This window comes from Neolamprologus brichardi, chromosome 18 (assembly GCF_056152115.1).
Source record: "Neolamprologus brichardi isolate AB-2024 chromosome 18, ASM5615211v1, whole genome shotgun sequence".
Taxonomy (NCBI): Eukaryota; Metazoa; Chordata; class Actinopteri; order Cichliformes; family Cichlidae; genus Neolamprologus; species Neolamprologus brichardi.
In genome coordinates, this window is record NC_142121.1 from 18663919 (window position 1) to 18678048 (window position 14130).

The 14130-nt window shown below is 40.6% G+C and overlaps 2 protein-coding genes across 2 annotated transcripts; one reads left to right on the top strand and one right to left on the bottom strand.

The window, feature by feature from the left end:
* The first annotated feature begins 3839 nt into the window (after positions 1–3839).
* On the top strand, positions 3840–5911 carry LOC148097733 (5-beta-cholestane-3-alpha,7-alpha-diol 12-alpha-hydroxylase-like). The gene has a single exon (XM_087832180.1). It carries the CDS (start codon positions 3840–3842, stop codon positions 5403–5405), a length of 1566 nt encoding a protein of 521 aa, XP_087688306.1. The 3' UTR covers positions 5406–5911.
* A 3873-nt stretch (positions 5912–9784) lies between these two features.
* Positions 9785–11576, bottom strand: LOC148097734 (5-beta-cholestane-3-alpha,7-alpha-diol 12-alpha-hydroxylase-like). Its single transcript, XM_087831532.1, has one exon. The coding sequence runs from the start codon at positions 11103–11105 to the stop codon at positions 9999–10001; it is 1107 nt and encodes a 368-aa protein (XP_087687658.1). The 5' UTR covers positions 11106–11576; the 3' UTR covers positions 9785–9998.
* Between the last annotated feature and the right edge of the window lie 2554 nt (positions 11577–14130).

Consider the following 14130-nt stretch of genomic DNA (forward strand, 5'->3'; position numbering starts at 1 on the left):
TGGAGATTGGAGACTCTAACTCGCAAAATGACCAACACAGATGCAATCTTTAGACCAATGGAGACTCTAACTCACAAAATGACCAATTCCCTATCCAACTACCTGAGACTCTAACTCAGTATTATTTTCCTTTAGCTGAGACTCTAACTCAGTGTTTTTACCTTTACCTGAGACTCTAACTCAGTGTTTTTACCTTTACCTGAGACTCTAACTCAGTGTTTTTACCTTTACCTGAGACTCTAACTCAGTGTTTTTACTTGTAACGTTACTTCAAATTTCAACACTCATGAGATTTTCATCAAAATCAAAACAGGCCTTCACCAGTAATTTCAGTGAGTAGACTTTTAATTTATACAATCCAATTTGGCACAGTTTGGATTTACATTCAACAGGTTGTGCCTTACCTTTAGATGTGCTGGCCTGCCCACTCACGTCAGACCACTGGCTCGTGCCTGCCCGTTCGACCACCTCGGACCGTCCAAACCTCCAAACCTTCCCCCTCAATACCACAGGACGAGCCCCCAAAACTGTTACGGATTCAAATATTGAGGAGGGATACAGGAGGGAAAACCAAAATAACCACACTGGTCCGGCCGGGTCAAGTCAAACGATGATTTAATGAACACATGGGTGGGAGATGGACACCATACATCAGACAGCATCAGATCTCAATACAAACTCCACACACTCATTGTTTTATGAAAATCAGGGTATTAGAACGCCCCCTCATGCGTACAGATAATACAATACAGTCAATATTGACAACTTTAGACACATCAAGAAAAACATTCTCTTCGTCTCGAGGACAGACACTGGCTCCAGCTCCTCTCCTCGGAGCCAACTGTCCCCTACGGAGACACAACATTATAGCTGCAAGGTTTTCCAAATGATCAAGTTGACCTGTGTATAAAACGCTGAGTCAGGGCTACAATATTAAATGCATGTTGGTTTAATGAACTACCATTACTTAAAACTTAATAAATTGATTGATTGAATCTTTATTTTGAACATGTTAAAAAAGTACATCAACATAGAATCAAAAGAGACAAATAAACAAAGCAAAGTTTAGTTAAAAGATATAACTGAATAAAAATCACAAAGAATCACATAATATCAGTGTTATGTAAGCGCGTGCAACCTCCTGGGCCCAAAGTCATCCCACACCATGGATCAGCCAGTCATAACGCTGACTGAAGTTTTTAACCTTTATTAACTCGGGCACAACTCTTTAATAAGCAACAAACTGCCATATGTGTAAGGTGATCATGTTTACACCTGCAAAAAAGAGATCATATAATTGTTCTGACACCTGTAAATAAAAGATTAACACCAGGTTATAACAGTCACTGTAATACAAAGGTTAAATGTAATGTCAATAACTTCAATCAATGTTTAATGCAATGCTTATTAAATGATTCTGATATAATGATGATGATTCTGCTAAAAATGAAGTAAAACACCCCTTTTCACCCGACAGTACCTACTGTTGTTGTTGTAATAAAAGTTTTTCTTACATCTGAACTGCGCAAACACAGAGGTCATCTAACATATGGTTCACCCAACAGGGGGACAAAGGGCCTGAGGAGTGAGGAGAAATGAACCCGGCAACACTGGATTGCAGGGTGTAAGTGAGCTCTTTAAGTCTAAAGAGCTCATCAGGGGGAATTGTCGGATTATGATATTATTTTATGCCATGTTAGACCCCTAACTAAAGATTGTGAATTATTATGTAGTTTTAGTTTGCATTATGCTCCTGAATTAGAAGAAGGTGATAACTATTACATTTGGTAAACTGATTTGCATTACATTAGACTGCTGATTTATTGTGAATGAATGATATTGTTTTATGATGCATTATACTGCTGAGTTATAAGAAATACTGTTCGCAGAAAGTCATCGCCTTATTTGTCTGATTAGAAGAGAACAGAGCATACTGCCCCATCTCATCAGGAGCAGATAAACAGGGAGCCAAGGTCGTAGCTTAGGCGCTGTGTGAGAAAGAATGTGAATGTTTAGGCTTTTATGATTAGGTGGGGGCCACTAGAGGCTATAAGAGTTTGATCAAGGCTCCACCATTTTGAGATCTGATGCTGTCTGCTGTATGGTGTCCATCTCCCACGCGTGTGTTCATTAAATCATCGTTTGACTTGACCCGGCCGGACCAGTGTGGTTATTTTGGGTTTTCCTCTTGTATCCATCCCCAATATTTGAATCCGTAACAGTTTTGGGGGCTCGTCCTGTGGTATTGGGATGGAAGTTTTGGAGGTTTGGACGGTCCGAGGTGGTTGAACGGGCAGGCACGAGCCAGTGGTCTGACGTGAGTGGGCAAGCCGGCACATTTAAAGGTGAGGCACAACCTGTTGAATGTAAATCCAAACTGTGCCAAATTGGACTGTATAAATTAAAAGTCTACTCACTGAAATTACTGGTGAAGGCCTGTTTGGAAACATCTCAGAGTGATCTCTACCAGGACCAAAAGAATCACAGAGACCGGCGTTTGTCTCAACAAGGGCAAAAGAGGGTTTTCCGGGGAAGTTTTCATTTTTAAATTGCAGGAACCGTGACATGAGGGATATGGAAGGATTGACTGAGGCGCAGATGCAGACCATGACTGGGAGAGAACGCTTCAACAAGACCAGTGGGAAGCAGGGACCATCAGCAGGACAGCAGCCAAACGACAGTGGGTTGCACCACTGGGCTTCCAAAGGATTGTCACGAGGAGATTTTGAACAGCAAAATCTTAAAATAAAATGAAAGAGTTTCGCCGTTGACGCTGAGGAAGACAACTAAGGTGTACGACGTGCTCTGCCTTAAATCTACAGCCGCGTTGGAACAGAAATCGAGGGATGAAGAGAGCGTGCTAAGCTCCAAAAGTGACAGCGCAAGGAAGATTAGCATTGGAATTATGACTCTGTAAATGGCACAGACACCAGGAGCCATGACTGTGACTGAGAATGACCACTTAATGCTGTTTCACTTTGCCATGCAAAGTACTTTGACACTCTGGAGAAGACCTTTCCTCTGTATCATTGTTGTTTCCATTTGCATGTGGGAGCTTAGATTGTGGGGAAGATTAAAAGATGAACAAAGGGTTTTGGGAGAACAGTGAAGTGAGGATACACAGTGTGAAACTCCTTTAAGTGTACAATAATGTTGATGTGATATACAGAATGTCAGGAAAGAAATTCTGGTTTTAATGTGATTCTTGATTTAAGAATCAAAGGGTGGGATTGTATAGGAATTTCCTTTACCTAGGTATTAATCACATTATGTTATTGTAATGCCTTGGTGCCACTGGATTTTAACATGTCTGACACTCATACTTAAGACAACTGGTAGGGGGTGTACTAAGGATGTTGGGGGAAACAGGAACTCCAGAGGACCAGTCTTTTGTCTCTTCGAGGACTCTGGGAAGTAGCAAGGGAGTGTGAACCTTAAGGTGTGAAACAGCTGTGTACTGCCTTTTGTTCCTGGAGAAGGTATTTAACTGAGAGCCATGCTAGGCTCAGGGAGATTCTGTAGACCCTGCCCTGTGGTCATGTAGGCTCTTCATCAAGCTTGGTTGTATGTTGTCTTTGTGTGCTTTGATTAAAGAATGTTAGCTACCGCTCACCGCTCGTCTGCAGGCTTTATTTAAGTGGAAAACTTCCACAACAAACATCACATGCTGTTCTAGTAAATTATAACTAAGAAGTAAACAGGTTTTAACACTGTTTACTTAATAAGGACAGAGTGTTTTTTCTGGACTATTTAGTGAACAATTCCCAGAAACCCATCCTGCGTGCTGGGGGAGGAGCAAAGGTCTGTTCATTAAAGCAGGAACTGAAACTTTCCTTCAGATGAATCTGTGCTGGTTAACTGAATCAGTCATGGAGCTGCTGCTGCCGATACTTCTTGGCTTTCTTGCTTGTCTGGTCGGAGGGCTGTACCTTCTCGGAGTGTTCAGACAGTGGCGACCAGGAGAACCGCCCCTCGATAAAGGGCTCCTTCCTTGGTTGGGTCATGTCTTAGAGTTTCGCAGGAACACCTTGAAGTTCCTAGAGAGAATGGAGAAGAAGCACGGTGAAATATTTACAGTACAGCTGGGAGGGTTTTATATTACATTTGTCCAGGACCCTTTTTCATTTGGGGGGTTCATTAAGGAGAGTCGGGACAAACTGGACTTTCGAAAGTTTTCAGTGCATCTGGTGTACAGAGTGTTTGGATATAAAGCTGTTGAAGGGGAGCACATTGTTCTCCACAATTCCAGCAACAAGCATCTGAAAGGGGAAGGTCTGCAAGAACTGACCCAATCATTTATGAGTAATTTGCAGAACATGATGTTGCACAACATTGGATCAGCTGCAGAGGACAGGACCTGGAAAGAAGATGGACTGTTCAGGTACAGCTACAATGTTGTTTTCAGAGCTGGATATTTGGCCTTGTTTGGCAATGTGCCACCCAAGTCAGAACAAAGTGAGGAGAAAGCCAAAGAGAAAGACAGAGCAGAATCAGAAGCTTTGTTTCAGGAGTTTCGTAAATATGACCAGCTCTTCCCCAGACTGGCGTATGGGGTCCTCCCACCGATGGAAAAGTTGTCTGCAGAGAGGTTGAAGGCATACTTCTGGGATGTTCTGTCAATACTGAAAATGAAAACCAAGGACAATATCAGTGGCTGGGTGTGGGACATACAGCAGGGTAAAGAGGAGATGGGCATCGATATGTCAATGATAAACAGATACATGCTTGTGCTTCTTTGGGCCTCTCAGGGCAACACAGGGCCTTCTTCATTCTGGCTGCTGCTCTTCCTCATGAAACACCAAGAAGCCATGAAAGCAGTGAAGGAAGAGGTGGATAAAGTTCTGAAAGAATCTGGACAGGAGGTCCGGCCTGGTGGTCCTATGGTCAACCTGACCCGTGAAATGCTGTTGAAAACACCGATCTTGGACAGTGCTGTCGAAGAGACCCTCCGACTCACTGCTGCACCCCTCCTCACCAGGGCAGTGATAAAGGACATGACCTTCAAGATGGCTGATGGGCGAGAATATTTACTTCGCAAGGGTGACAGAATTGCAATCTTTCCTTTCAGTTCTGTCCAACATGATCCAGAGATCCATCCTGAGCCGCACTCATTCAAATATGACCGCTTCCTGAATCCAGACGGGACCAAGAAAACTGATTTTTACAAAGCAGGAAAGAAGGTAAAATATTATACCATGCCCTGGGGATCTGGGGTCTCCATGTGCCCTGGCCGTTTCTTTGCCACCAATGAGCTGAAACAGTTTGTTTTCCTCATGTTGGTCTATTTTGAGTTTGAGCTGATGAATCCTGATGAGAAGATTCCTGAAATTGACCTCAGTCGATACGGATTTGGAACGATGCAACCTGTCAGAGATGTCCAGTTCAGATACAGACTCAGATATTAAGCCAATCAGATGAAAACAAAACTGTGATTTTCGTTTTCTTTCGATCAAGATGGTTTGATGAGCACATTATGGAAATTATGGAAGCAGATTTAAATCTAAAGTTTTTGACGTGTTGGTCAACAGTTTAACAATTCAATATGCAAATGCACTGATATTCTAGACATGTATATGTATATTGAACACATTCTGATCATAACTCTTCTTCTTTAAGTAATTTGCAGATCAGCAATCAGATTAAATCCAGTTAGAAATGATATTGATGGGCATTGTTTAAGATAACAACAATTATGATTATTGGTTATTAATTATTATTGTGAATGTTCTTTTTTGTATAATTATTTTTCCGTAATTGATGTGACATGTACATGTAGAAATTGAGACGATTCATGTATATCGTAGTCAGTTTCAATTTTTAGTTCAATTTTCTATGTACATTACAAGTTTTTGCTTTTTGTTTTTTCCAAAATAAATGTTTTTTTGTAAATGTCAGATTTTGGAGTTTTATGTGAGCCTGTTTTAAAACTCAAAAAACCAAAACAAACAAAAACAAAGTTATAGGCTGACTTCAGTCAACTCAGTGACATGGATTCTTTTACTTGTTCCCTACAACAAAATCCAATAGATTGCAGCAGATTCCCACATTCCCGATGTTTTTAAAATAAACAATAAATTGTACAAAAACACAGAATCTTAGAAGAATGATACAAATGAAAACTAATATATGCAATTTTATATTTAATTTATTTTAAAATGAATGTCAGGAGTTTAAATACATACTCCAGTTTAAAAATAAAAATACAATTAGAAACTTTTGGCAGTTATTTTATTGTTCATACTTGACAGGTTTAAAAATTCCATTCACAGAATGGCTGGCTCACCACTTTAGTGATGAAACCTCAGTTACAAAAATGCTTTTGTGAATTTTGCTGAAGTTGCAGATAAACAGTAAGAATAAATGCATTTGCCTGATTAATAACTTAGAAGGTTATAATAAGAAGGATTTTGACATTCAAACACAAATTAATCATGAACAGAAATGATTTCAAGGTCATTCACACAAGGCAAGTCTGATTTCAAATGCAAATCAGGGTCAGATTTTTTTTACAACCATAAAACACGCACACATGGATAATCTCTAGGACAGCGTGGGGAGAAAAAAAACAAGGAGTTTGTCTTCTGTGGTTCAGCTCAGTGATGCTCTTTTAGGCCAAAACCTGACAGTTTCTGAGTCTAATTGGAGTAAGCCAGACATGTTTTAGTTTGCCTTTGCCTTTAGTGTTCTTTGGTCTATGACCGATGCTGTGAACCATCTTTTGTAAGGTTCATTTAGCAAAACCAACAAAAACACTCCGAGAGTGCAATTCCCCCTGAACTCTGTGACCTTGACCCAATGTTGCACCACTTCGATTTTTATCTTTCACGTGTTTTCTCGATCCCTTTGGTGCTCTCATCAGGAAAGTTCAATCTCACCACTAATGAAAACAGTTAAGACATTTTTAATAACACAGATTCATCAGTGCAAAAGAAAATGAAATGAAATCTTTATCAAATATGTAAAAACATGCAAAGCCAGTCAATCATTTTTGAACTTCAGCAGACTACAGACAGCAGTCTCGACTATCTACCAGACACGTGCAGGGGGGCCGGCAGGGGCTTGAGCATCTGCCCCTTTCCTGATGGGTGCCCTTTTCTTGAGCCTTTTTTTAAATGTGTGTGTAGAGTCCTGCCTGTGGCCCTCAACAATAACATTAAACTATTAATCACAACTTTGCTAAATGAAAGGATCTGACTTGCGTAAGTGGTTACGAGCCAGGAACAAGCTTGGTGCCTTTTTTGCCACCTGGGCAGTGCGGAGCTGTCGAAGAAACACAAAAATTGATTGGGAGATGGCTGATGCAAGAAAAACCAGTAAGTAGGGTGTACAGAGTACACTATAGTCAGTGTTGGGGAGTAACGGAATACATGTACCGCCGTTACGTATTTAAAATAAAAATATGAGTAACTGCATTCCGTTACAGTTACATTTTAAAAAGGTGATATTTAGAATACAGTTACTTTGTTGAAATAAATGGATTACACGGCGGTACTTCCCTGTTTCATATTGTCGCAGGTCAGGACTGTTTGGGTTTTGTTTGACAGATATGTTCTGTTGTTCCAGGCGGCAGCGTTACAGTTGCCATGGTTACAGGGTGACGATCTCTCTCTGCGTGTTTCCTGGGTGAGAGAGGCCTTTTTGTTGTTTTTGTGCTAAGCTAATAGGCAGAATGCTACAGGCATCGCCGTAAACAATGTAGCCTCATGGGCAGTGTAGTCCGTGCTGCAGGGAGAATGGACTGCCATACTCGTTATGTGTCTGTGAGCAAGGGAGGAAGAAAAAGGAAAAGTACGAACTGTCATCGAGCAAAAACGTGAGCTGGAAGCATGTAAATATAATAATGACCACTGCAGCCAAGAAGAGTGCCTGACAGCCCAGTTGTAAGTAAGCTATTAAGACTCGACTGTACACCGTGTTCGTGTTTTCCTCCAAAAACAATAAGTTCTGTTGGAGCAGCCTTTCAACGCCTCTCTCTGTCTCTCGCAAGCAAAGTTGACCCAGACAACAAACTAAAGCTATTTTTCGGCTACGAGCCCAACACAGAACCCACCGTATTAGCCAGAGGTCCCTTTACTACGGTTCGGAGCCGCAGACCTTCAGTAACAGTAATAAATCACAGCAATAGTACATTCACGTAGTTGTAAGCAGCATGATAATACATTAAGTAATCCAAAGTATTCAGAATACGTTACTCTCATTGAGTAACGTAACGGAATACGTTACAGAATACATTTTGGGGCATGTATTCTGTAATCTGTAATGGAATACATTTTAAAAGTAACCTTCCCAACACTGACTATAGTCTATAGCCCACAGGAGTATTCGTTTGTTATGTACACTTGGTTAAGTTCTCTTGTGGCAACTGATGAATTGAAACAAATGAGCATTGTTGTATGTGCACTGAGCGACAGGGCAACAAAACATTACCTGTCCTTTTATTAACTACAGAAGTAGTGGTAGTCATTAGCCGCTAGCTAACTGGGTAAGGGTGTCAGATGTTTGTAGCTCTTATTATAATTACGATATTCAAAAACACACACACACACACACACACAGTGTATTTGAAAGAAAATACGGATTATATTAGATTTATATTTCAAATATAACAAAATGATGATTTTTCAGCTGTAAAATTATTGTATCTCTACGGTTTAAATATTGTACAAATTGAATCATCATAAATACATTATTTTATATTTATTACTTAATTTTTTTTATTCTTATTATGGGATGCTCTCCTTGTAATTGCATATATATGCAATTTGGGGGGGGGGGGGGGGGGGGGGGGTTGTTATCTCCCCTCTCTCAAAACATACAACTCAGACGGCAGGTATCAGGAAAATGAGGACAAATGAGTTGGACATTGACATCAGCTGTTGTTCTAGTTCATTCTATTAAGAAAACAAGTTTCAATTTGGGTCATTTTCTACACAAGAGATAAAAAAGGTTTGGTCATGACTTTATTGTTTTGAATTCCGAGATTAAACCCCACTGGCTGAGCAGGTGACCATATTCTATACAGCTCAATGTTGGCCCTTTGCTGTGTGTCTTTCCCTGTTCTCACTCCCCTCTTGACTGCTGCACTATCAAAATAAAGAAGCTGGCACCTGGGAGGAGTCAGTTCAGTTATAGATAATGCAAATGACAAAACAGACCATGTGGCTTGCAGATGTGTGCTGTACTGCATGGCAATGGGTAAAACTGAAGAAGATACAAAGCCCTAGAAATAACAAATATAACAAATCAAATCAAAGAAAACCAAAAAACCATGCATATACTATGAATAACAACTGTGCTGAGGTCAGTTCCGGAGGCTTCCCACCAGAGAACTCCATATGAAACTCTTTGCTAACCTCAACAAACCAGACTAGATGAACAGATATACATATGTAATGAGACCAGTACAAATACAATACACATGTAGACTTATTCCAATTAAAGACTTGTTTATTTACAGAGTAACAAAGTGTGCAGAAGCAGAATCACAGAAAATTCAAAAATCTGGATAAATAGAAGGAGATGGACGGCTGGCACTGATTTTCAGAAAAATTCTACTTAATTTGCATATGGAAAATGTAACAGAAAATCTGCAATACATGTGTTCCCATGCTTCATTTTATAAGTCTCCATGTATCATCAAAAGAATTATACAAAAAAAAAAGGTGTTTAAAGATAAGACTTTTGTTTTTATCTGATTGGCTTAATAACCAATAATCATAATTGTTGTTATCTTAAAAAATGCCCATCAATATAATTTCTAATGTGTTTAATCTGATTGCTGATCTGCAAATTACATATGAAGAGTTATGATCAGAATGTGTTCAATATACATATACATGTCTAGAATATCAGTACATTTGCATATTGAATTGTTACAGTTGACCAACACGTCAAAAACTTTAGATTTAAATCTGCTTCCATAATTTCCATAATGTGCTCATCAAACCATCTTGATCCAAAGAAAAAGAAAATCACAGTTTTGTTTTTATCTGATTGGCTTAATATCTGAGTCTGTATCTGAACTGGACATCTCTGACAGGTTGCATCGTTCCAAATCCGTATCGACTGAGGTCAATTTCAGGAATCTTCTCATCAGGATTCATCAGCTCAAGTTCAAAATAGACCAACATGAGGAAAACAAACTGTTTCAGCTCATTGGTGGCAAAGAAACGGCCAGGGCACATGGAGACCCCAGATCCCCAGGGCATGGTGTAATATTTTACCTTCTTTCCTGCTTTGTAAAAATCAGTTTTCTTGGTCCCGTCTGGATTCAGGAAGCGGTCATATTTGAATGAGTGTGGCTCGGGATGGATCTCTGGGTCATGTTGGACAGAACTGAAAGGAAAGATTGCAATTCTGTCACCCTTGCGAAGTAAATATACTCGCCCATCAGCCATCTTGAAGGTCATGTCCTTTATCACTGCCCTGGTGAGGAGGGGTGCAGCAGTGAGTCGGAGGGTCTCTTCAACAGCACTGTCCAAGGTCGGTGTTTTCAACAGCATTTCACGGGTCAGGTTGACCATAGGACCACCAGGCCGGACCTCCTGTCCAGATTCTTTCAGAACTTTATCCACCTCTTCCTTCACTGCTTTCATGGCTTCTGGGTGTTTCATGAGGAAGAGCAGCAGCCAGAATGAACAAGGCCCTGTGTTGCCCTGAGAGGCCCAAAGAAGCACAAGCATGTATCTGTTTATCATTGACATATCGATGCCCATCTCCTCTTTACCCTGCTGTATGTCCCACACCCAGCCACTGATATTGTCCTTGGTTTTCATTTTCAGTATTGACAGAACATCCCAGAAGTATGCCTTCAACCTCTCTGCAGCCAACTTTTCCATCGGTGGGAGGACCCCATACGCCAGTCTGGGGAAGAGCTGGTCATATTTACGAAACTCCCGAAACAAAGCTTCTGATTCAGTTCTGTCTTTCTCTTTGGCTTTCTCCTCACTTTGTTCTGACTTGGGCGGCACATTGCCAAACAAGGCCAAATATCCAGCTCTGAAAACAACATTGTAGCTGTACCTGAACAGTCCATCTTCATTCCAGGTCCTGTCCTCTGCAGCTGATCCAATGTTGTGCAACATCATGTTCTGCAAATTACTCATAAATGATTGGGTCAGTTCTTGCAGACCTTCCCCCTTTCTGATGCTTGTTGCTGGAATTGTGGAGAACACTGTGCCCCCCTTCAACACCTTTGTATCCAAACACTCTGTACACCAGATGCACTGCAAATTTTCGAAAGTCCAGTTTGTCCCGACTCTCCATAATGAACCCCCCAAATGAAAAAGGGTCCTGGACAAATGTAATATAAAACCCTCCCAGCTGTACTGTAAATATTTCACCGTGCTTCTTCTCCATTCTCTCTAGGAACTTCAAGGTGTTCCTGCGAAACTCTAAGACATGACCCAACCAAGGAAGGAGCCCTTTATCGAGGGGGGGTTCTCCTGGTCGCCGCTGTCTGAACACTCCGAGAAGGTACAGCCCTCCGACCAGACAAGCAAGAAAGCCAAGAAGTATCGGCAGCAGCAGCTCCATGACTGATTCAGTTAACCAGCACAGATTCATGTGAAGGAAAGTTTCAGGCCTGCTTTAATGAACAGACCTTTGCTCCTCCCCCAGCATGCAGGATGGGTTTCTGGGAATTGTTCACTAAATAGTCCAGAAAAAAACTATGTCCTCAAGTAAACAGTGTTAAAACCTGTTTACCTCTTAGTTATAATTTACTAGAACAGCATGTGATGTTGATGTCCAATTCTGGTAAAAATAAACCAGATTGAAGGACTTGTCACGCCTTCGCTGGCAGACCCGTGGAGTGGAGCGAGCGTGGACCCAAATGAAGACAGTGACGACAGACTGAAACTCAGAGTGTATTTTTATTGGCAAAAGCAACAGAATACAAAAAAAAGCAGAAAGCAACAAACTTTTTTTCTGTTTGCCTTAGGTTGTGCAACAGTCAAACACCTTTTAAATGTCTGTTAAGAGTTCAGCAGGAGTCAAACTGCTGTCTGAACACTCCGAGAAGGTACAGCCCTCCGACCAGACAAGCAAGAAAGCCAAGAAGTATCGGCAGCAGCAGCTCCATGACTGATTCAGTTAACCAGCACAGATTCATCTGAAGGAAAGTTTCAGGCCTGCTTTAATGAGCAGACCTTTGCTCCTCCCACAGGATCGGTTTCTGGGAATTTACACTTTACTATATAGTCCAGAAAAAATAATAATGCACTTAAGTATCAATTGAGGACACGATTTTCCAATTGTCCTAGAGATTCCCCTCTTTCGAAATCCAAAAGAATATACTGTAGCCTGCAGTGATATTATGTTTATGTTAACAGCTCTATGACAGCAGGTATGAAGAGATTGTGGACCAATGAGTGCACACTGGCAACAAATATCACTCTAGTTAATCATAAGTAAGAAAAATAAAGTTTGAGGGGTCAATGGCTATGCATGTTGTTGACACTAGACGTGTGATTCTGGTTTATTGTTTTACCAGAATTGTTTCCATCCATGTCACTCATTGTTCAAGTAAATTATAACTAAGAAGAAAACTGTCACGGTTCTGGGTCATTTTGACCCAGCTTTTTCGGTTTCTTTTATTTTGGTGTTTTTCTAGATTATGTTCATTATATTTATGTTCTGATTCTTTAGCTATCCTGTGTTGATTATTGTCAATGGAAAATTGTACTGAGTAGTCAGTATAAGCTTTTAGTGATATAAATTTACATGTCATAGAATATTGCATGATGACCTTTTCCTTGCTTAGAACTGATTGTTCTTTATAAAACGTGTTCTGATATTTCTATCTGAATCTTCCCCAATTCTGACCTCGCACACACACACACACACACACACACACACACACAATCACATACGCACATGCTCACGTATCAACATTCCACTGAACAAATGTTTTCATTTTTCTTGTGTATAAATAAAGACAAGTGCAAGAACAGAGCACTGATCACAGGGCCCCCACTCTCATGTGAGCCCTTGCAAGTAAAATCTGCAGCGTGTGTGTGTGTCTTCACTCTTAGACTCTCAGCTGAAGAAGTGTTTTTTAGAATAAATCTCTTGACATTTATTATAATTATTCTGGTTTAGGCTTTGTTCTCTTGCCCTCATGTTTAGTATAGGTTTAGTTCTGTGCTTAGTCTTCTCTGCTCGTGTGTCCCTCTGTGTAAAGTCCATGTTTCTCAGTCCGCATCTTTGTGAATTGTTTCTGGTTTCCTGTTTTACTTTGAAAGTTCATGTCTCATGTCAGTGTGTTCAGTTTTACTTCTCCCTTGTCTCGTTGACCTAATTTCTCCCAGCTGTGTCTCCCTCCTGTTTCTCAGTCCCTGATTACTTTCCTATGTATATAAGCCCTGTGTTTTCCTGTGATACTTTCTCCATGCTGTGTGTTTGTCGTGTTCCAGTATTCCAGCGCCTCTGTTCAGCGTTTTTGTTCTGTTCTTGTGAGTCTTATTTTGAGAAGTTTTTCCAGCAATAAAGCTGCGTTTTCAGTTTAAGTCCCGTCTCTGAGAGTCCTGCATTTTGGATCCATTTTCCTGCCTGCCTGCCACACAGCCAACCATGAAAAAAACAGGTTTTGACACTAGGCCTGCCAAATGGGCTTATTTTTTTGCAGAAGAGTTTAGGATAGCTAAATAAAAATATAAAATATCAGCTCATTTGGGTGATGCCTTTTTTCTTTTTAGAGTTCTGAGATTAAAATCAAATCAAAATTGAGGCACCAGTTTAGTTCTCTGGTTGTGAAGGTGATGATCTACAAGAACGCTGGAATGCAGTCGTTCTTTGCTCTGTGTCTTAACGATCAATCTCTCCCTTTCTCATTGTGTCAAATCTAAAGTTTGGTGGAGGGGGGGATTATTATGTGGGGGTGATTCTCAGTTGGGCTTTCCCCCGTAAATCTAGTGAAAAGAACGCTTCTGCAAGACTGCTCAAAAATTCCCCTAAACACATTCCTAAACAATATGGCAAGCCTTCCCAGGGGAGTTAAATTAATATTAAACCTTATGGATCAAGAATAAGATGTCACTCAAGTTCATATGAGTGGGAAGACAGACCAGCAAATGCTTTTGGCAGTATGGTGTATCTGCAAACTTGCGTCTTCCTAAGAAAGTTAATAGG

Bases quoted from the DNA above. Each gene is read 5' to 3' on its own strand.
- LOC148097734 (XM_087831532.1), bottom strand. From the start codon at position 11,105: ATGAGTAATTTGCAGAACATGATGTTGCACAACATTGGATCAGCTGCA.
- LOC148097733 (XM_087832180.1), top strand. From the start codon at position 3,840: ATGAATCTGTGCTGGTTAACTGAATCAGTCATGGAGCTGCTGCTGCCG.